Source organism: Centruroides sculpturatus, unplaced genomic scaffold (assembly GCF_000671375.1).
Source record: "Centruroides sculpturatus isolate CEXI.00-Female unplaced genomic scaffold, Cexi_2.0 scaffold668, whole genome shotgun sequence".
NCBI lineage: Eukaryota > Metazoa > Arthropoda > Arachnida > Scorpiones > Buthidae > Centruroides > Centruroides sculpturatus.
In genome coordinates, this window is record NW_019385523.1 from 120,877 (window position 1) to 143,361 (window position 22,485).

The 22,485-nt window shown below is 38.2% G+C and overlaps 1 protein-coding gene across 5 annotated transcripts in view; it reads left to right on the plus strand.

Annotated features, from left to right (window-relative positions):
* The window catches only part of LOC111639786, a 60,041-nt gene that overhangs the window by 14,902 nt on the left and 22,654 nt on the right, over positions 1-22,485 (plus strand). For 3 of the 5 annotated variants that reach the window (XM_023385729.1, XM_023385727.1, XM_023385728.1), the window contains one exon: positions 20,205-21,127. In XM_023385729.1, coding sequence (XP_023241497.1) covers positions 20,465-21,127 — 663 coding nt within the window. In that variant the 5' untranslated portion in view covers positions 20,205-20,464. Of the gene's footprint in view, positions 1-938; positions 1,383-10,971; positions 11,092-20,204; positions 21,128-22,485 lie in introns of those variants that run through there. The other 2 variants (XM_023385730.1, XM_023385731.1) reach the window with 2 other exon arrangements.

The following is a 22,485-nucleotide window of genomic DNA, read 5'->3' on the forward strand; positions in this document are numbered from 1 at the left end:
GATGTTTTTTTAAGTCTCCGAATGTTTTCAAAAAATTTTTATCGCCATTTTAATCAACCTTTAATGACGCGCGATTAAGGCTTAATTGTTTTTTAATGGGATTTTTTTTATCAAATTTATTTCATGGTTCCTAAGTTGTAGCGCACGGATTTGACTTCGGTAAAGTTATTTAAAGCTGCTTTCTGATGTCAAAAACCACCTCCGATAGTTTTTTAACTCTTTTAATTAATATATTTTATTATATATAAGTTTAATTAAGTGGCGGGGGGTGGGAAATGGCAGTAAAATTTTAATTTTTTAAAAATACAGTACTTAAAAATATAGGCCTAGCTAGTATTCACCCTATTATAAACCGTCCGCCTCCCGAGACTTCTATGAGAATGTCCCGGGAAATCCGACTCCATCTGTTCTCCGGGTCATCCAGCCTTAGACGCCATGACTGGTAGGTGTCAAATTTGGCGGAAAGGCGAGACGAAGGAAGTTAAACTTGGAAGTTTTTTCTTGGAAATTAACGCGTTTCTTTCGTTTTTTTCAGTTTTAAGTATTTTTTATCTTTAATTACATTAATATCGAAAGTTGATGGGGGCTTAAGGAGTTAATTAATACCTCCCGAACCAATTTGAAGACTTATAAAGGTGAGGAAAACGAGTAAGGAATGGGGAACGTTGCCAGTTTTTTATCTATGCCGAGTAGACCGGGTGTAAGGCCGCTAACACCGGTTATACGCCGACCCATCGAGACTGGCGAACGAGCGAGTTTTACGCAAGTTTTGCAGTTTTCTTCACGCGCTTAATACCGAAATGAGCTAAATAGGGACCGAAACATTCAGTAAACTTTTCATGTAGTATTTAAGATTAGAAATAAAGCAAACAATTATAATTACATTAAAACGGATTACTAAAACCATTATACTGTATTTTCATTAATTAAATTTAAAAGATTATTAGCCTATATCACTTTTTTCTACGCGATTACCGTTTACAGTTTAATAAATGGCCAGTTTTATTGTAAAAATACTGTATCGGACTATAATGTGACGTATAATTTTTTAAATATAATAACGTAATACCGATGGATAAAACGATTTTTTAAGGTTTTCCGTCGTTGGCCGGTTTTTCATTTTCACGCTCATAACTCCTCGACGTAATAAACTTATTAACCAATTACGGAACAGAAAACTTAAAGCCAGTTGGGAAAAGAATAAAGGCGGCAGTGGTCGACCCGCTTACGACGCTTATATTAAAGTTATCCGGTTAAATAAATAGGCGTTAGACGACGGAAGTTTGAGTTTTAATAAAGAAAATAACCAACGTAAAGCGTTAACGACGGAGTTTAGTACACCGTAAATTGTATACATCGAAAGGACGAGTATTATGTACCAAGTAAGTACCGAGCAGGTATAGAGTAAGTAGAAAAAGGTATGTCCGCCAATTATACGTAACTTTCTTTAACGTAAGTTGCCGATCGGAGTCTAATTATGCCGGATGGGGTATTTGGAAAAATAAAAATAATGTCGGATACGTCTCCTCTTACGGGGTAGAAATTATTTGGTCCCTTAGCTATTCGAAGAAGCCAATATCTAATAATTCCGAAGTGTCCGAAGAAGCGAATAATTGCATTAGCCTAACGTTCGGAGAACGGCACTTCCTTACGATAAGCGTTATCCAGAATCGCTGGCGCAATAATGGGCGCGACGTTAACGGACGAAAGACCGAATTTTTCAATTCTATGGCCGATTACCATACACTTGTCGAAAATAACGCTATTAATTGTTATTTTACCAAGTTACTGGTTAAACGTCACGTATCGGCTTTATTCGTTAAGCGCTTACAAATGACAGTATTGTGTTTATTCGGCCCGAAGAGCAGAAAATTTTCTAACGTCTTACGTTTTTATTGCCGAAATAATAATAATCCGGTAGAACCCGTTTTTATTTTGCGGCAAGTTAGATAAAAATGTATATTTCGAACTGGGTTATTTTTAATTTTCCACCCACCGTACGTTAATAGTGTATTGGACGGGATTTTAATGCCAAAGAACTTTTGTTGATAAAGCATTCAACTTTTGCCTTAAAGAGTAAAAGACTTTGACTTTTTTATCGCGGTTATTCTCGTACGTTTAAAGTTAAGACGGACAAAAACTGTGTCGACTTGTATTTATTAAACGTCGTAATTATAGGAAATGGCCAACGAAATAAATTGTTCGGTCTCCAAACACCAGACATATTTTTCATCAAATTCGTTATTTATATTGCATTCTATTTCCTATTGGCCACGTTTTAAATGTTTAATTTCGGTTTCTAGCAAATAAAAATAACGTTATTAAACTGTCCTGGTCGGATCTCGCCGATGGAATTTGGCCCCCTTCCGATTAAAACGGCGTATAGCTAAGTTGGTTTTAACGGCGTCGTGGTCTCACCCGGAAACCCCGTAAAAATAGCCGAACGTAGAATTTAATCGTAACGCGTAGCGATGTAGGCATATACGGGAGGGTGGTTACGCCCCCACCGTTCCCAGTTTTTAATTTTTAAAAATGTATTAAAATTATTTTTATTACGCGATAAAACCCGCGTAAACCGGAATTTCGCGGCTTCCGTTTTAAAGAGAAGGCGGGTTTCTCTACATTTCCGACGTTTGTTTACCCTAACTGCCGTGACAAATTCCTTACGGCTGTTTTTCTTAACGTTACGTAACTCCGCATTATTTATTAATTTATCGAGTAAGCCGAAATTATTTATGTCCGGGAGAAAGGTTATTTTTAATTCCGACTTACGAAGAATTCGTTTTCTCGTATCGTCTACGTCGGTGGCCGCCAACATCGTTTATAAATGGTACGAGTCTACTTTTAGCCTATACGGAATATATAAAATATTTGTAGTCCGCGTACTTACGACTTATACGCAATTTGGCCCGCTTCTGGCGGAGTTTTGGGCGCGGTTGGCCTACGCCATTACCGAAACGATTGGATCGATAGAATTAGGCCACGCGACGTACGGATCGCGTGCCGAGAGAACTGCCTCCGGGAGGATTTTTATAGGAAACTTGCCTCTATTTAGGCGTTAGAACTTACGATCTACGATCCTTCCCCGGCTCCACTACGTACGAGGGAGAGAAAGTATGGCAATCGGTCAAAAAGCCACCCCCCTAGATTTTTAGACTCGGGACCTTCAAACGTCGAGAAATTCGGAGGCTTTTTCTGTACGTAGGGACGTTAGTTGGCGTGTGGGTGTAGATTTCTGTGTTTGTGTCGAGGGGGTGAACGAAACGTTCGCGCTGTTTGAAGCTTAAGAACTTCGGCGCGTTTTATCGAATCGCGGGGAGATTTGTCTATTAGGGGGATCGATGCTATAAAATTGTGGTGGTTAAAAGGGTGGGAGATAAAGGGGGTCGTGTGTCGATCGGACTTAACGACGAATTTATTCGTTATTAGCATTTACAATTTTTTTAAAATAAAACTCGTCCTATACTCGAATTAAAATTTTTGCCGTTTTATAATAATTAAAAATATAAATAGTTTTTAAAAATAAAATATGGTAAAAGACACTCAGTTTTAAATATTGCCGGTTGTTCTTTTTCATCCGTGCTCGAGGTTTATATTTATTTTATTTCTTTAAAAATGAAAGTTTTGATTATCATACTGGAATTTAATTGGGCTAATATGGTATATAATTATCAGTGTGTACACATTTTCCTAACAAGAATGCATTTTTAATTACTTATTGTTCCGTTAATAACGTACGGTCCAATGGTTAAAACTTAAGCTTTCGTTTTTGTACTAGAAGACTTTTGTAAAGATTGCTCTTATTTTTACAAAAATTAGATATTTTCGCGAGAGAAATTAAGTAAAGGCAACATTGTCAGTTCTGATAATGTATCCAGAAGCTTTTACTCCATGTGTAAGCGATGCGATACAAAGACGGCTCGGTAGTTGTCACCACATTTCTTGGTAGTTCAAATACAAACGATATAAATATCGTCGTCGAAACGAATTCGAGAAAATCGATTACGATCTGTGTTTGAAACTTCGTTTCTTCAATCCCGTCTCAATTATATTCCGGAAGATCTCGAATGCTTTAGTAAAGAACAAAGGCAAAGATTCCATTCAGATTTGCAAGAAACGGTGAAAGATGAAATTTCACGCTCGCTAATTACTGTCGGCTATTTATTTTATTCGAGAGGTTCTAGAACATAGGATTGAAACTTTTTCGACCGTCGACCCGACAATTAAAAACGTTTGGGGCCTCCCGAAAAGTTTCCTTCGGGGATTCCTCTCTTCTTTTGCTAATACAGTTAATAAATAAATATAGTAAGCCAGTATTAATCCACACACATTTCCATAGATCTATTAGCGGTGTGCAAATTAACATCGTCTTTAATTGTCACGCGTATAAGCTATTTTTAACCAACCCAATTGGCTCCCTACTAATTTTCTTCCAGAACTTCCTTATCGACACTTTGGTGACCTTGTACTAGGAGGCACGAGCAGAAAAGGTGCGAGAAGTTTCGACGATGACACTTTTTTCCACCGTTATTAACTGTTACCGGCATTGAGTAAATGTTAACTTTCTCGTTCCTGTATAATGCTTCACTTACGCGCACTTATTGGGCACAATAATTATAATTTAACAAGAAATTTCTATATTGATATTGTTTTGCGTTTCTACGTTCTGTCGCTCGGGGACTCCCGAAAATTGGCCACCCTATTAGCCCTTATATAAATCCGCCACTCCTAGTCGCTTTATTTCGACGTATTGCATTTTAAAATTGAGCGGAGTGTGCCAGAAAACACCAGTGAAAGTTTCGGTTGTTTGTTAGTTGATTAATAACTAAAACTGAAAAATGAATTAAGATTTAATGCTGTTTGATGTATTAAACAGTTACGAGATATTACTTAACTGCGATTTGTGGATGGACTCGATTTTTAATTGGAACGTGCTTCGTAAGTAATAGGTTTAATGAGAAATTAAAGCAATTCCAAGCATTAATTGAAATATTATTTATTTTTATAACGTAAATTATAAATTAGAATATAGGGGAAACCGAGACAGAACGGAATTTCCTATATTTTTACTTACTCCGCTGTTATAGAAGTATGGTGACGAATCAAAGTTTAATACCCCCGATTTTTCGCCTTCCGATAGTCGAGGAGCCCAAAAATTTAATAAAACCCTTAAAAACCAGCAATTATTTATGGCCACACGGTCACGATATCGGACTGCAGTTTTTAATCGTATTTTAAATTTATTTCATTTAAAATACGCGCTCTCCGCCTGAAATTAGTAGTGTCTCGCCCCCGTACATCGTATTCTTCCGGTAGAGTCGTGCCGGTCAACCGTCTAACTCCATTCGGGGGAAATTTCCCAGTTGAAATGACGCGACTTTCGGCGCAAAACGGAAGTTCGTATACAGTAAATCGGGCCTCCCGCCATTAAGCTTTGTATATCCGGTTTCGACTTTCGTCTAATTATGTTGTCGAGATTAAGGACAGACAGACAGACAGTGGGTATTTATAGGTGTACAATTTGTAGCCCCAATTGCGTGTCTCGGGACCGAACGAACTTAACGGGACGATGACTATAAAAGGGGCATCGATATTAATTTTTGGTAGTTAAAGGTAGGAGGGAATGGAGAGTTATAGCCGGAGTTGGGTCAGACTTAGCGAAATGTTTATTCGTTATCGGCCACCCTATCCTCCAGGAATAGGCATTTTGTCTTTTTATAATAACGATATAAAAATTAGTTTTTACCATTTACTTGGACGATACTTTAAACACTAGAAAAGCGCGGAACAGAATTAAAAATATTGATTATTCATGTTTTTAATTGATATAATAATTAATGTCGAGCGTTTCTGTTTCATTTAAGTTTTGTACGACGTTATTTCTATTTTGCTTACGTAAATGGTTATAAGAAGGAAGGATCGAGAGCTTAAGGAGGGTTAAGCATCCAAAGGCAGCTTTAACTGTTTTTAATAGTGTTATTTACGTAAAGAATCGTTTCCATTTAATACAAAGAGAAATTATCGAACTTCCGAGTAAAGTGATGCTCGGGATTTACGATTCGGCTTCAAAAATCTTGTATTTCTGCAATATAATTAGACTGGGTAAGAGAGAGAGAGATTCCCGATTGAGAAACGGCAAAAATCCACGTGTTTTACGTTATTATTTTTAATTCAAACTTTATACGTATGTTGAATTTTTAACGCGTAAGGCTTATAAGGTGTACGCGGAAAAACCCGTCCAAAGCGGAACCCGATTAAAGCGAAAAACTGTCTAAAGGAAAAAATCCTCGGGAAGGGAGCGACATTTTTGGTGTTAAAAAACTGGCCAACGCGCGTGTCCAGTACATTTTTTAATATTTTAATCGCGCTACTAGCATTATTTTCTTCCTACGGGACGATTAACGCCAAACTGTGGCTTTGATCTTTTTCCGCTTCCCGTTTTGATATTTTTCTTCCTTTATATTCTTAAGATCTCGATCGTTTTAATAATATATAACCCAGTTATTTAATTGGATACTCGCCCGGCCGGAAGTGGCCATTTGAATTTGTTTTTAAATTTAATAATAAAATAATTTATTCCGCAGCCTTTGTTCCGCTTATTCTAAATTTATTCTTCGTAAAAGTGGCATAAATTAAGTATAACCCGCGCAACAAACTTATAAATGTTAATTTATTCACCGACGCAGTTCAACAATACTTTGGATGTAACTGCCGCCGTCGAGCCGAATTCAATAATTGTTATAAATTATTTCGGATAATTAAACTTTTAATTTAATGCATTTATTTAATAGGCCTATTGAATTTAATAGGCTTATTACCGGCCGTGATATAACAGAGGGAAAGTATGGCGGCGGAAATTTCGAACGACAAAAAAAGCGGGTTTCTTTCTTTACGCCAGCGCCATTTTGTTGACTTTCGTCGAATATTTCTGAAATTTTGCGGGCGAGTCTCCGTATTAGAGGCATTATTGCTATTAAAATTTGCTGCTTACGGGTGGTCGGGGTCGTACGCCGTATCCGCAGTGGGCTCGGGCTTATTGAACATTTTCAATTTTTTATAAACCTTCAAAAATTAAACTCTTTGCCATTTCGAAATAATTAATAATATAGTTTTTAAAATAAGTTTCGTATCAGGCGGCGCCACGCGCAGTTAAAACGATTGTTTAACTGTTCTCCGGCTGGCATTGTCTTCTCAAAATTCGAAAAGCACGCGGTACGTTTTGCAACTACGATAGACCCAAATATATTTCTTCGACTTTGCCATTGAATCTATTTAATAAATAATCAATCATCGATATATATTATAAAGGTAAGGGTACGATGCGCGTGCCGCTAAAACTCAAAAACCAGTCCCGGTACGATCGACGGAGTTATACGGGGTGGTAGCCCTCTATCCCCCATCCGCGAAGAAGCTTCCCGTTTTTACCCGAAGGGCGCGCCTTCCGAGATATAAGGGCTGGAAGTTTCGCCCTCTAGAAATTTCTACCATAGTCCAAAACATTCGAGAGTATTCGACAGCATTCCGCGACGTTCCGGAACATCGTGGACCATTCGAAGCCTTTTTTGTACGGGTGGGACTACTCGTCGGTGGGGGTATATAAAGCGAGATCCGTCGCGGGTTCGAACGTCGGTTTCTTATCGGCGACGAAGAGAAGAACCGGAAAAGAAGTGAAAATTCCAAAGTAGTGCAGCGAGTGAATAAAAACAAACAGTGAAGTGTGAGTAGTCAAAGCGATACAGTGACTAAATATATACTCTCGAATGTATGTATATCTATATTGTCGACGATATCAACTTTAATATTCAAAAGAAAATTTCCGGTGAGGAGAGAATATACAAATCGATCGACACGACGGTAAACGTTGAAGAAAGTGTCAACTTCCCTACAGAATTTCTAAACTGCGAGTACCAGGAATACCATTACACCGCCATCGACTGAAAATTGCATCTCCGATCGTACCACTAGGAAATTTGAACTCACCAAAACTATGTAACGGAACAAGGGCGATCGTCGAGCGGCTATCGAATAACGTCATCGAAGGCAAACTTACGACTGGAAAGGACAAAGGCACGCAGTATTTATCCGCAGAATACCACCGATCTCTACCGAACTGCCGTTCCAATTTAAAAGACTGCAATTTCCAATCAAATTAGCCTATAGTTTTACAATTAACAAAGCGCGAGGACACGCTTTAAAACATTGCGGCATCGACCTCAAAGTCTCCCGCTTCTCTTTCACGGCAACTATACGTAGCTCGCTGTCGAGTAGGAAATTCGAAAAATTTGTACATATATACTGTAATCCAGATAACAAAATGAAAAATGTTGTTTATAAACAAGTATTGTAAATAGTTAGAATATGTTTTCAATAAAATCTTTTTACCTCTTATATTTTAAAGTTTATCCTTTTATTCCAACTACCACACAATCTCGTATCGACTCCCCGAGCGAAGCCGGGTACTCCAGCTAGTTGTATAAAAATTTCATTTATTCCGGAATTACAATTATTTATTAAATAGATTCGATTGCAAACTCGAAACACAAAATTAAAGTTAACAAATAAACGAGACAAAATTAAAACAAGTGATTTTTGGGATTGTCAACAATTCATTACATATATATACAATTGTACAGACTATATACATATACAATCCCAAAAACCACTTGTTTTCATCCTAGGGATGTATTAATTAATGAAAGCACTAAATCACTCAAAGACGATGACGACGAGCTTATAATAAAAGAAATATGCTCAAATATGCATAAAAATACCCCAAAAAATTGTAAAAGAAGCAGAGAAATGACACTCTTTCCGTCGTATATACATTGCTCGACAATTGCCGGGGAAGATCGGCATTTCGTGGCATAATTAGTAGCGGACACTGGTCGAGGAAGAACTGTACACCGCCAACGAGTAGCGGCGCCACGGTGTCTTTACCGACGTAAAATGGCAGGCATTCCTCGCTAACTTTGACGATTAACCGTGATTTTTTTTTCTATCTGCCCATTTTTAAATAAAAATAATTCTTTATACGTTGGGAGATATTTTAATAAGTTTTGTAAATTACTATGTTCGATCCAGCCAGTTATATCCCAGTTTTTTTCGTCTGTTAAGCGCATCCTTTGAGGATTTCCTTACCGTGTATACCAGCCGTAAGGAAAGGAGCGGATCGAAAAAACCGAGATGAAAATATTATAATGAAATATGACGTTACCGTTTTCGAACCTCTTACCCGTGCCTTTCGGAACAGAACGTTTATGCAAATCGTATAGATCGCGCGACGGTGCCGGTGTAGGCCGATTGGAACGTGGCGTTGCCACAGGGGATATTTCTTAAAAAATATGGCTGTAACTTCTGTTGTCGAGCGGTATATTTAAAAAATCCAGCAACGGGTTGCGTAACTTTTCCGCAGAAAATGTTCCGGGAGGAATCGTTAATCCCGCGTCAGGATGATCTAGGGTCGTTGGCGTGTGGGTGTGGCGGAGAAGACACAGATGACAAGTATCTGACAAAAATCTGTTTAATTTAACAGGAAATAACTTACACTATGCACAAAATTCCTTAACCAATTAAATGTTCGTAAGTTTTAAGTGTCGAGGATGTTTTTCTATCGTCCCTCGACGATGGGCCCCGGGGCTGCGGCAGGTAAGGAGACTTGTCGGTAAGCGTCGGCGGCACGACTCTCTCGATGGTCACTAGTGCGGAATCTTCGTCTTCTGCGCGTCGCTACACAGCGAGTTTTTCGCTTCGGACTTTCCGGAGTGCAGGGGTTGAGAAGGGATTATATCAATCTCCGTTCTCAAATTTGTTTATTCTGATTGGCCTCTCGTCCGTCTCTAAGCGAAAGACGATTCCTGTTCGAGTCACCAGAAAGATGCGCCTCGAAGAATCTACTCGATATCATCCGTTATTCTGGATGCAAAATCTCGATGGAACTTCGAAACTCGCGCTCATATTTTTTTCTAGTTTCGTTTTAATAAATTTCTAATAATAAATATTTAATTTCAACCCGTTGTTGGAACCTGACAAAAAGCACTTATATTTAAGAAACGCCAAGACACATTAGCCAGGTTGAGGCCGAAGTTTTAAAGGCCAAAACGTGTACGTGGGGCGTTCGGCGCCGCTTTCCCTTAAGCCTAGAAGTTCGACGATTGTGTTTGGATAGTCGGTGGAATGACGCTCGACATTCCAAACGCCATTGTCGAACTTCTAGGCTTAAGGGAAAGCGGCGCCGAACGCCCCACGTACACGTTTTGGCCTTTAAAACTTCGGCCTCAACCTGGCCATTAGCGCGAAGTTTGCGCGCGCGGCTCCGTCTGTTACGAGAAGTTTTAAAAAACAGAAACTCGTTTGTTATTAATTATTATAAAAAGCAAAACATGTTAATTTTCAGAGTACAGACGAGAATTTAAAAATACTGTAAATGCCAAGAGAGAGTAAAATTTTCATTAAGTCCGATCCCGCACGAGATACGACACGCGACGAATGTGCCTTACGTACAAATTACCAGGTAAAATTAAGGGGAAAAATCTTTATCCCATCCCGAGACGATATACGAAATAGACGCCGAAACACATACGCGTCTCGGGTATCATTTTATTTTACTTTTTTGGGGATTCGGGGGGGTCTGAAAATTCCCAGATTCCAAAAACCCGGAGGGACAATTACAAAATTACGTTATAACAGTCGAAAAAGTAACCCGCGTTATGTTATAAGAGCCAAAAAAACTAAAAATTTGAGACGATTACGATACTTTCCCGTATTATAACAGCGAGGGAAGCGAAACTCCATCCGATACTTTGCGTCAAATCGAAAATAAGATTAGTTTTCGGTGTTACGTACTGTATATATAATTTTAATAGGCGCGTAAATAGTTTTTACACGTATCCGTATAAATTGTAATTGCGCATCGAAGCGAAAATCCCGAAACGAATGTAAAGCGGAAGATAAATATTTTTTGTATTTTGTAATTACTACGTAGGAAACGAATAGTTTATTTCGTGCATCGTCCATTGTTTTCGTCGATGATTCTGCGCTTCCGACTGGTGAACGTACATCTATCGAAACCACTGTCGGATGCGGTATGAAATGGTAAGAAAATGAATATTATTATTTTTAAAATAAGTTTTACCACACGAGACAACGCTTATAATTAATATAAACACTAGTTAAATTATCATGTTTCTTTAAATAATTAATCGACTGGCTTTGTATCGTCTAGTTAAGACGGAAGCTCGACTATCAATAGCGGTACGCGCTGAAGGAGAAACTTTCGGCACGTGCCTGGTATCGAATTTTAATAATGTTTTCGGGGTGACTCTATAAGCGTTGTAAATGCGTGTGTAATTACGCTAGTGATGTATGTGGTGTGGGTAGATCACCCCTCCCAATCCGGAAAAATTATTTCTACTTTTAAATTGACGTAATTCCATATTTTTATGATGGTAATTCCGGTTAAGCTATTTTATTTAACCCGAATTTATTTTTACTTCTCTGGTTCTTGGCGGATCGGTCGAGACGTTTTTCGAGTCGGGGGACCCGGATACGTCGAAAAATACAAAAAGTCGGTTTGCCTCCCGTATGTATGGATATTAGTGTACGGGAGAGGGTGGCGATTTTGTTCGTCCGTTTTCGAGCTTAACAACTCCCGTGCCTTCTGTCAAAAAATTTTTTTAGATTTTGCGGGCGGGTTTGTTTATTAGGGGGATGGACGCTATTAAATTTTGGTGGTTAAAGGTCGAGGGAGGGGGGAGATAGAAGGAATGGCGTATCGCATCTCCAGTGTTGTTAGATTTGGAGAAGATTTTACTCGTTATTAGCATTTACAGTCTTTTATCTTAAATAAAATTTCCTTCCACCCTTAAAATTAAGCCGTTTGCTACTTTGTAATAATTAATAATACAATATGCTTTTAAATATCGTAACGGATGGCGTCGTACACGATTTTAAATCCTTTTGCCGAGAAAATTACGCGACTCGTTGCTGGATTTTTAATCTCAAATGAATGTTGCGTTTAAATATATTAATCTATACATATAAAATTGCTTGTCCTGACTGACTGACTCACTGACTGATTTATCATCGCCCAGAGCAAACCGCTGAACCTAAAGAGGTGAAATTTGGTAGACAGTTAGGGTACGTCACGAAAACGCTCACTAAGAAGGGATTTTTCGAAATTTTCCCTCGGGGGAGAGGGAGAGGATATAGTCTTCATCGAGTACTTAGGTGTATTAAATTAATAACGTTTCAGACATTGTTATAAATATTTTTATCCATTTCGATTTTAAAAATGTTCGAACCGTTTTAAATTCGAATTTGTTATCGCGTATCGGTTCGATTATAGAACGATTGTAAACGTTGCAGAAAATTGATCAAATTGAAAACAGTTGGTTTGATTCTCGGCAATTCTCATCATTCTCGGCGGTAGATGTTATATAACAATTACTATGGTTATTGAAATACTGAATATAAATGGGGTTCGCTTGCAAAATTTTCGCGGGCCAAGTCGCGGGTAACAGCTAGTAAATAATATAAATTTACGCTTAATATTTAATTCAGAATATTTAATACGCGGAGAAAGTAATTTAGTTGGTTATTTGTGTATTACGGTTCGAGCAAATACAATGGAACTTTTCGGGCATCGTCCCGTCGTCCGGGAAGAGGTCGGCCACTGCTTTTGGTTGCGGTTAACTTTAACTGCCCGAGTTTAAATATTTGGTCCACTATTTGATCGGTTGACCGATTGCCGTTTTATGTTCGGTTGTCAATGGTACGTTAGAATTAACATTAGAAAAAATTTCACGTCTCGAATTATCTTCTCGTCAGGCGGAAATCAACAACTTTTTTCTGTTGAAAAACAACAATTCCCGTGTACACCACCGATGAAATTGCGCCATTTCGTATCTCATTCTTGGCCAGCGTACGGGTGCTCGAGGGTTTTCCGGGGGGTTGATAACACGACGACGGTAGGTTAAAGTAACCGCAGCTTAATATAGCTACCGTTTTAATGTTTGTTGTTCTTACTTTTTGCCAGAGAAGCGCCAGTTTTGTCTACTAGTGTTTACGTATTTCCTTACGATTTTACCTTACTGGTAAAGTATTCGAATCTGATTATAATTTTAAAAATTCGTTACGATTAGACAGACAGCTTTACAAACAATAATGTTGTTAATCGTTATCGTATAGCGTTAAATAGTAATTTGAATAAATTAGGGGCCGTCCATTACTTACGTGTACGCTTTTCGAGCCAATTTTGACCCTCTCCTCCCCGTCGTGTACTTTTTGGCAAACCTTTAATTCCGCGTACGATAATTCGTAGACCCTCCGACATTGGAGAAATGACTTAAAATATGTTTTCAAATATTTTCTGATAATTTATTCACGTAAGTAAGTAGGGCTGTAAGATCGAACGTGTAAGCTACCAATACCACTAACAGTCCACGTAGACAATGCTCGGATCCCTCTTTCCCCATCGCGTACAACGGTGTACTTTTTGTGACATCCTACCTCTTTAAACCGTACAAGTAATTAACGAATGGCTACTTAACGGTAATTAAGGAGCCGTTCATTAATTACTAATGTCTTTTCTCGAGATATTTTAATAATTCGATAAACGTCGATTACAACGACAATAGATAAAAGTAAAGCGAAAGCATTTTCCTCTTCGGTATTATTTCTTAATTGCAAAATAATAAACGCACCCTCTTTTAAAATTCTTTATTACAGTTAAAAAAAAATAAGTTTTATTAAATATAATTGAATTTTTGTACGATTATCCATTGCATCCTACGAATATAATTGCGATTAATCTAGTGTTTGATACGAAGACGGTGCCTTTAAGAGCGCGTAATTTCATTAAAACACTCTTAGTTCTTCGCTGTTCGAGCAGCCGTCTCGGCGATACGATCGAAGCGAAATCGGACATAGAATGCCCAACCCTTTTAGTAACAATTATTAATGTTTGTATTAAAAGACGTAAAAACTGTTTGCCTAAATTAAATATAAATCGATCATTTAATTCAAACGACATTTCATTTAGTTTGTTTGTACGGCGCTCGACGTGACATTCTTGTTTAATCATTTTCTTACCAAATTAAATAGGTACGTTTATGTGTTTACTCGTCGTTGGCCATGGCAGCGGACGGACGCATATTTTTTTACAATTTTCTAAATTTTTTTTTAAATGTAATTTATCGATTTTATAATTTTTTTTATAAAACTATTTTTATTACGGCAATAATTCTAATACCACAAATTATTACTTTTCCCGCCATATATAACAGTAGGAAAAATATGGGGATCGGTTCAAAAAATGACCCCCTCCAGAGTTTTACGCGGGACCTGGAAACGTCGAGAAATGCAAAAAAAATTGCCCATGTTTTCTGTACGTATGGACGTTAGTGTGTGGGGAGCGCCATTTTGTTCACCCTCTTTCGAGCTTAATAATTCCCGCGCTTTTAGTCGAAATTTCGCGAGGAGATTTGTATATTGGGGGGATTAATGCTATTAAATTTTGTCGACCGGGTAGGCAGATAGAAGGTCACGCGTCGAATCTCGAGTGGTTCGGACTTAGTGAAGATTTCACTCGTTATTAGATTTACAATTTTATTATAAAACCCATCTCTGCCTGGAAAATTTAGTTTAATAATTTAGGTATTTTAGGAGATGGTCCCACCCCGTCACTCCCACTCCGAACCCTACAAACGTAACCAAATATAGAATTTAATCGTGACGCGCGCGTGTGTAAATGCACTGTAGCGATATACGGTATATTATGGGATGGACACACCCAACCACCCTCCATCCCTAATTTCTTGAAACGCGACCAATAAAAGCGTTTTATCCTAATTATTTAATCTATAATTTCAAATTGGTTTTCAACAGAAATTAATTTGTTTATTTTTACACTAAGTAAATAGTAAATAGCCGGAATTGACAATGTTTTTATAAATTTCACACTGGTTCCGTGACTACGACGACTGATTTTAATTGTGGCGTAGTAAACACTAGTATTGTGTTTATTCCAAAGACACGTGGCAAGTTTTCCATCAAATTCCTTTATTAGTTGAGTGGACTCTACTCAACTAATAAAGGAATTTGATGGAAATAAAAGGAATAAAACACAATACTAGTGTTTACTACACCACAATTATAAAACAGGACACGGTTTCAAAAAACAAAACTGATTTTAAGTTAGAGATAATTCGAGGAATGTTTACTCCACGAAACAAATAGTTTACTCTACGTAAACAATTAGATATCGATCAAATTTATTTCTTGTATTAATATTTTTAATAAAAGAAAATCCATTAAGGGCCATGCCTCCGGGGTTTTCTATGGGAAAACCGGGCCCTATTTGTGTTACGGAGGCGAAGAAAGCCCATTAAACTCTACGTGGCTAGCGTAATGGCCAGGCGCCAACTCGCTACCAACAACGCTCGAAAGTTTTATCCATTTGGTGGGCCAAATTATCTGGCAGCATTCTGTATACACGCGGTGTTTAAACTTAATCAAAGACGGAGAAGTTGTGTAGAAAATTAGAAGGAAACCTGGCACGCTTCACAACACTTACAAAGGTTTTTCAAACGAAAGATTATTACATTTGATTCAAAATAATTGTTTTAAGACAACGAAAAGATAAATTTTACTAACATTAACACCACACAATTTTAACTTTTAACAAAATGAATATATTTCGAAATGATTTTTATAATTTTCTTGCAAATTTTTGTCGAGATTTAGATCAGGAAAGCTCGAAAGAGGGTAAACAAAATCGTGCAACACACAAACGCGCACATTAACATCCATACGTACAGAAAAAACTCCGAATGATTTGCATTTCTCGACGTTTCCAGGTCCCCCTCCAAGGAAGCTGCGGAAGCGCCGCTTCTCTTGTACTTTCTAAAATATAAATACATATTGCGCCATTATTTTCATATTTTAACCTACTTTGAATTACTTAAAATTAATATTTTATTGATATAATTATAACCGCATTACGTATTTTATTACAAATTTCTCTACTAACGTGAAAACGATGATAATATTGCTATTGTGTAATGGAATATAAATTCGTATGTGCATATTCCCAACGGAAGCGCCGTATTGTCGAATACGGGATGGCTTCCGCGGTCAAAATATTGGAAAGGTGTNTTATTGATATAATTATAACCGCATTACGTATTTTATTACAAATTTCTCTACTAACGTGAAAACGATGATAAGATTGCTATCGTGTATTGGAATATAAATTCGTACGTGCATATTCCCAACGGAAGCGCCGTATTGTCGAATACGGGATGGCTTCCGCGGTCAAAATACTGTATTTGAACGGTGCGAAGCGGACAGATTACAGGCATTCGCGCGTGCCCTTTACAGAGTACAAACCTTTGGCGGTTTAGCCGATGGATGCTACGCACCAAACTATCGTATATCGCTTCCAATGACTCTATCCGGGGTCGGCAGTTTCGCTATCGTCAAACGTCACCGCGTGCCGCTGGTAAAAATCTCGGGGAGGGTCGTTTTTTGACCGATGGCCATACTTTTCCTCTGTTATTTATAACAGAATCGGGAAAGTAAAAATAGTAGTCCGTGACCTCGTTTCGATATACAAAGGTATTACGGCGACAATGTCCGCGGTCTGTGATGCCTAACGGAATTCAGGCCTAGAGGTCAAAAATAAAAATAGTATTATCCGCGCCCAACGGAAAATAGGATGGAAAAACGAACAAAACAAAGATCCAAGAACAAAGTAATCGCCATCGATTGCGTTGTTCTCGTATCGTCTCTCCCTACCCGGCGGTGCAACAATCGCGTATCCCGCGGCCTGCGGGTAGGAGGATACCCTCTTTTGTGGCGAAAACTGCCAAATTCGCCCGTCCGCAGGCCAACTGTACAAGAATCGCCTGTTCTGTGCCTAACAAATGCAGGAATCGTTTCTTTACTTCCGGTTCCGTTTCAATTCTCTTCCGATACGACAATGTCGCGTAATGTCTTAGTATTACAGTATAGTACGTGTCAAGTATGGTGATCGATCGATTGTTAATTAAATTAAAGATCGAGGAGTGAAAAGATACAGGGGACCACACGTTATATATCGAGCGAGTTTTTTTTTTTTTGGATATTTGCTTCGATTAGAAAATTTGATGAGATATTCTTTTCCAGTTGGAAGATGTAAATTTAGAATAGAATAAGTTAATAATGGGTTAAACCTAAAGCTTAGGATATTACTATTTTCTATATTTTGAATTTACAATAATCTAAACGGGTTTCTTTCCAATTACAGTTATTTCTCACGTAATCGGAGAGTTTAATTAAAAATTGCCAGGCATTAGTCGCGGGCTTGGAGAATAACGAAGTATCCGGCTGGATTCTTTCCGGGTGTACCAAAGATATACGCTCGGAAAGTTACGTCGTAGACTAATAAACACTTTCTTTTCGCCGTTTATTAATGTTATCGCGGCCCACCGGTGGCCGAGCGGTCTTCGTTCCCCGAACTCCGGGAGTTCGGGGGTGGGTCGGCGCCTGGCTGGGAGGGGCCGGAGTTTACCGGGTTTTCTCCACGTCCGTAACGCCCGAATAGGGGCCAGTTTCCCCTAAACAGACCTCCCGGAAGACACCCCTTAGGCAGATGGCCCGAGTGTTGCGTGGCCGTAATTTAACCGAGCAAACAAACAATTACCGTTATTAACGTAATTGTGCCGTTTCGTGTTAGCGCCACACGCGAGTTTCGTTTATCGTTATCTACGATAAATTACTGGCCAGTGCCGACTGTTTGGAAATTTTCTGGTAGACTTTTAAATAGAAAGTTGGCCTGGCACCTGGCAATTGTCAATCTGGTAAAATGTATACAGTGTATATACTGTAAATTACTAGTATGTTAGCCCTTTTTTGACGAAACTGTTTTGTTATTTTTTAACTAAAATAAAAAATAAGTTTCTAACGAAAACCAAGCTGTTTAAAATTTAGAAATGTTTAATATCGTAAATAACAGTTCACAAATGCATATATAGAGATATTTTTTGAAGGAGTGGAAATGGTCTTCACAATTTGAAATCGATCGAACACACTGTGCGCGAACGCTCGTGTAAACGCGCGCCATCTATCGTAAGATAAATGCCAGAAAACTTCGCGGGAGTGTATTAAAAAACTTCCCAAAGCTTCATGGCAATCGGATAAACGGTGTGGTAATGCATGAAGGACACACACACACACACATTCATTTTTATATATATAGACTAGCTTACCCGTCGCGCATTGCTGCGATCTCAGAAGAAAGGAAATTCGAGCAAACTCGTTACGATAAAATTCAATTTACATTTTATCATTTTCATTGAAACTTATTATTATTATTCATTTTCATGGGGAAAACATTTCAAAGTGTCCTTTCAATTTTATTTATTTATTGGAGTGTTTGTGGATAAACGATATTTTTTGTTTTTCCGTCTGGTGCGTACACGAATAAATCAGAAGATTTTCCGACACGTGAGCCGGCCACATACAGTTGTCCAAGCGAGAAGCACGGATTCTTTGAATTTAGCCCACATACTCGAAAAGATTGTTAGAAGCGCGATATTCCCCATTTTTATATATTTTTTTTAATCCTTCATAATTTTGATTATTTAATTGCTCCTTCCTCTCTTCCTTGGCATGTTGTGAAATTTCTGATAGTCGGATAATAAACTGTCTTATTGTAATTTGTCTTTTTAAATTATTTTGAGTCGATATTAAAATTTGGAAAAGGGGATCCCTAGATCGGTAAAATAGGCGAATTTCTTCCTACAACTTCGGTCGTTGTTCGGTATAAAGTTAAAGTTTTAACAAAGTTTGAGCGAATACGTAATTAGCAAAAAAAAAGTTGAAATAAAGTGATTAAACAAAAATTATTACGAATATCGTAAATAACAAATGCATATATAGAAATATTTTTTGAAGGGGGAAATGGTCTTCGCAATTTGAAATGGATCGAACACACTGCCAGAATGCTCGTGTAAACGCGCGCCGTCTATCGTAGGATAAATGTACTTCGCGGGAGGGTATAAAAAACTTTCCAAAGTTTCATGGCAATCGTACTATGCCACAAACCTTCGCCGGAGTATATTAAACAACTTCCCAAAGTTTCACGACAATTGGATAAACGGTGTGGTAATGCATGAAAGACATAAGACAGACACACAGACAGACATACATTCATTTTTATATATATAGATAAGCCGAGTTTTGGCTCGGGAAGTGTTTTTAAAACGATTACGACATTAAACGTTTCCAACTTTTAAATTTGCTTAATCAATCTTTGATTTATAGGATAATTATAAGTTTATTACATCGATCAGTTTATTATTTCGGTAGGTATTTTGTACTTCGGGCACGCGAAACGGATAACGATATTTTATAAAGCTATCGTTATATAAAAGTAAATACTGTATATTATAATTTACAGGGCGATGCAAAAGTTTTGACTCGCCGGTATTAAACGAAAAGGGTGGATAAACGGTAATGCGTTAGGCCGCGTTACCGATACGACGGCCGTCTGGAAACCCGCGTGTCGTAAAGTAAACTGGTGGACAATTTTACAAGAAAATAACAATAAGCTTAATTCGAAAGTAATCGTCCCTCTTTGTATCGAGTGTCGATATCGGCGTTTTATACGGTTAAGCCAACACTTTTGGAACACACCGCGTATTAAAAGTTTTCGTCAAATAGGCCTTATTTTGATTCGAGTGAATAATTGTAATATTTGAATTTAATAAATTCGAGTGTTCTCGCGTAATTTAATTTTGGTAAAACGAATACGATATTTATAAATTGCTAACTGCACTGGTCGGAACAATTATAAGGAGCGAGTTACGTCGCGCGGAACCAACGTTTCTGAATTTTACGCGTTATTGTTATAAAATATACAGTAATATGCGAAAAATTACGCGTATTTCCATTTATTGCACTCGTTGCAATACGCGTAGCCTCTCTGCGCCAGCGGAACGAACGATTTTTAGGTTATTTTGCCGACTTTACAGGGTGTACGACCTCCGCCAAGGGCTAAAACTACCGCCCGTCTCTGCGGCACGGAATCGACGGGATGTCCAAGAATTTCGTACATCTCGACGAGAGTAGTCGCGCGCTTCTCTAATTTTTTTGACCAATGTTTGATTAAAAATAGGAAACTAATTTAACTACAATAATATATTTTCAATTAAATTTTTTTTCAGGGTGGTAAATAATAACGACGTTACGAATAAAGAAATTAGAAATGCCCGCCGCCAGAAGATTAACGTAGAGTGCGGGCAGCGAGACGGGCGTACTTTTCCATCGCCGATGAATCTCTTACCCACGTGGTACAACGTTTCTCGGGGGTCCAAATACGCGCGTCTAGAATTAGATAGCCTAAAATTAAAATGGTCCGAGTAATTTTGAAAAGAAGGCCATTTTGCTAGAAAAAGAAGACGACTTAAGTCCACAACCGCACAAAATGCTGGCGTTTCCGAAAATGATCAAGCAATCTCCTTTTCGATTCGTTTCGATATTAACTGTATTAATTGTTTTTACTGTACTACTGTGGCCCGCCTACATACATATAGTGGAATGGCAATTTTTTCACACTCACTACGTCACTCTTCAAAGTATGGCCTCCTCCGCTTCGTGCCAGATTCCCACGCCAAATGCATTCGACGATTCGGTGATGCGATACGTCGTCAAAAAAGATCCCCTGAAATGTAAATTCGTCCAACCGGAATTGACCTACGTAGACTACGAAGGGGTTCTTCGTCTGAATCGATCCGCCATGGCCGCTCATCGCATAGACGAGAGTCTGCTGTACTGTAATTATTCAACTTTAAGAAGAAAGCCTAACGACGACGATCGTGTTATATATGATCCGGAAAAGATTTTGAATGTTTCCGCGAAAATTAGTGACGAAAGGGAATACGTCAACGTCAGTTGCAGTTATAAGGAGAAGGCTATATATCAGAACTACCATTCTTACATTCGCAAAAAGCCAGCGGTTAAACTAGTCGATATAAAGAAATATAAACCGCAGGTGTTTATATTTGTAATTGAATCCATGTCCAGGTTGAATATGATTCGCCATATGCCAAAGACCTACTCTTACCTCACCGATGTCATGAAAGTCGAGGTAAGTATCATTTTTGAATTTTCGTCGGATGAATAATTATTTTTTCACAAATTAAAGACAAAGTGGCTCTAAAAATACATTTCGTGTAGCCCGAAAAGGAAGGTCCAGCTGTCTATACTTTGTTCTAGATCGCTGAGTAAAAATGGTGATCGTCTGAAATATATTTTTAGAGCCGCTTTGTCTTTAATTTGTGAAAGAGTAAGTATTAAACGGAAACATATAAATTAACTAAATTTTGATAGCTTTTAATCCTTAAAACACAAACGTAATTATATTCTACTTAATTGAGATTTAAGGATTTTTAATTTGCCTTTAAACAAACTTCTTCTTAATAATACTGTACAGTATCGTTTTCGGTTTCAGAGATGCCCGTACAATGGGGCACTCGGGCCTGTGTCGACGGGTTGCCCTTTTCTTAATCCCCGAGGGCGCTGTAAAGTTTCATTTTAAAATCCACCTAAAATTAATGGTTTCTTGCCCCTGTACATCGTACTTTACCTGTTAGCGATAGAGTCGTACTGGTCACCTAACTCCTTTCGGGGAAAACTTTTAAACTGAAATAACGTGACCTCCGGTCTAGGCCGGAGGTTCGTATATAGTTAATCGGGGCCTCCTGTTCCTAAACTTTCCATCTCTGTTCTCGGACTTTATCTATCCAACTGCATTCTTGCGATTAAGAAAAGAGAGACGACGACGATAGTGGGAATTTAGTCTACAATTTTTTCAAATTTGTTCTAGAGGGTCGTGATTGTTCGTTCGGTCGAGTACCAGGGTACCACTGTATTTGATTAACGCGATTTTGATATAAGCGGTAGCATCGAGGAATTAATTGCTTTAATCAAGGGATACGTGTGTATATATATACATATAAACTGCATATTTTATTAATGTACGGACGATGCCCTTTCTATAGCTTGCGCCCTTCCTTTTTTTTATAGTCTGTGGGCTCCGCTGTTTGTTCCTTCAAAGGAAACGTGGACTCAGACGTCTAATGCAAGCGTGTGTTCTATTGTACTGTACTGTATACAAGCTTAGAACTCCACCCTGCGGACAGCCACAACTATGAAGTGACCTTTGATCACAATCCCGATACTACTAACTACTTCCAATGGAAAGTATACGGACGGTTCCAAAAAGGAATCCGGTGTGGGGGCTGGTATTTGCATCTTAAACCGCGAAGGTAGGACTGTATACCGAGCTCATCCGAAGCTCGCGGAACACTGTAGCGTAACTCGTGCAGAGCTCTGGGCCACCTACAAAGCCATCACTGAAATAAAAAAGAACATTAACAAGTATGGAGGCAACATACAGTTTTCAATTGATAGTAAAGCAGTCCTTTATACTTTGGTAAAATGGGA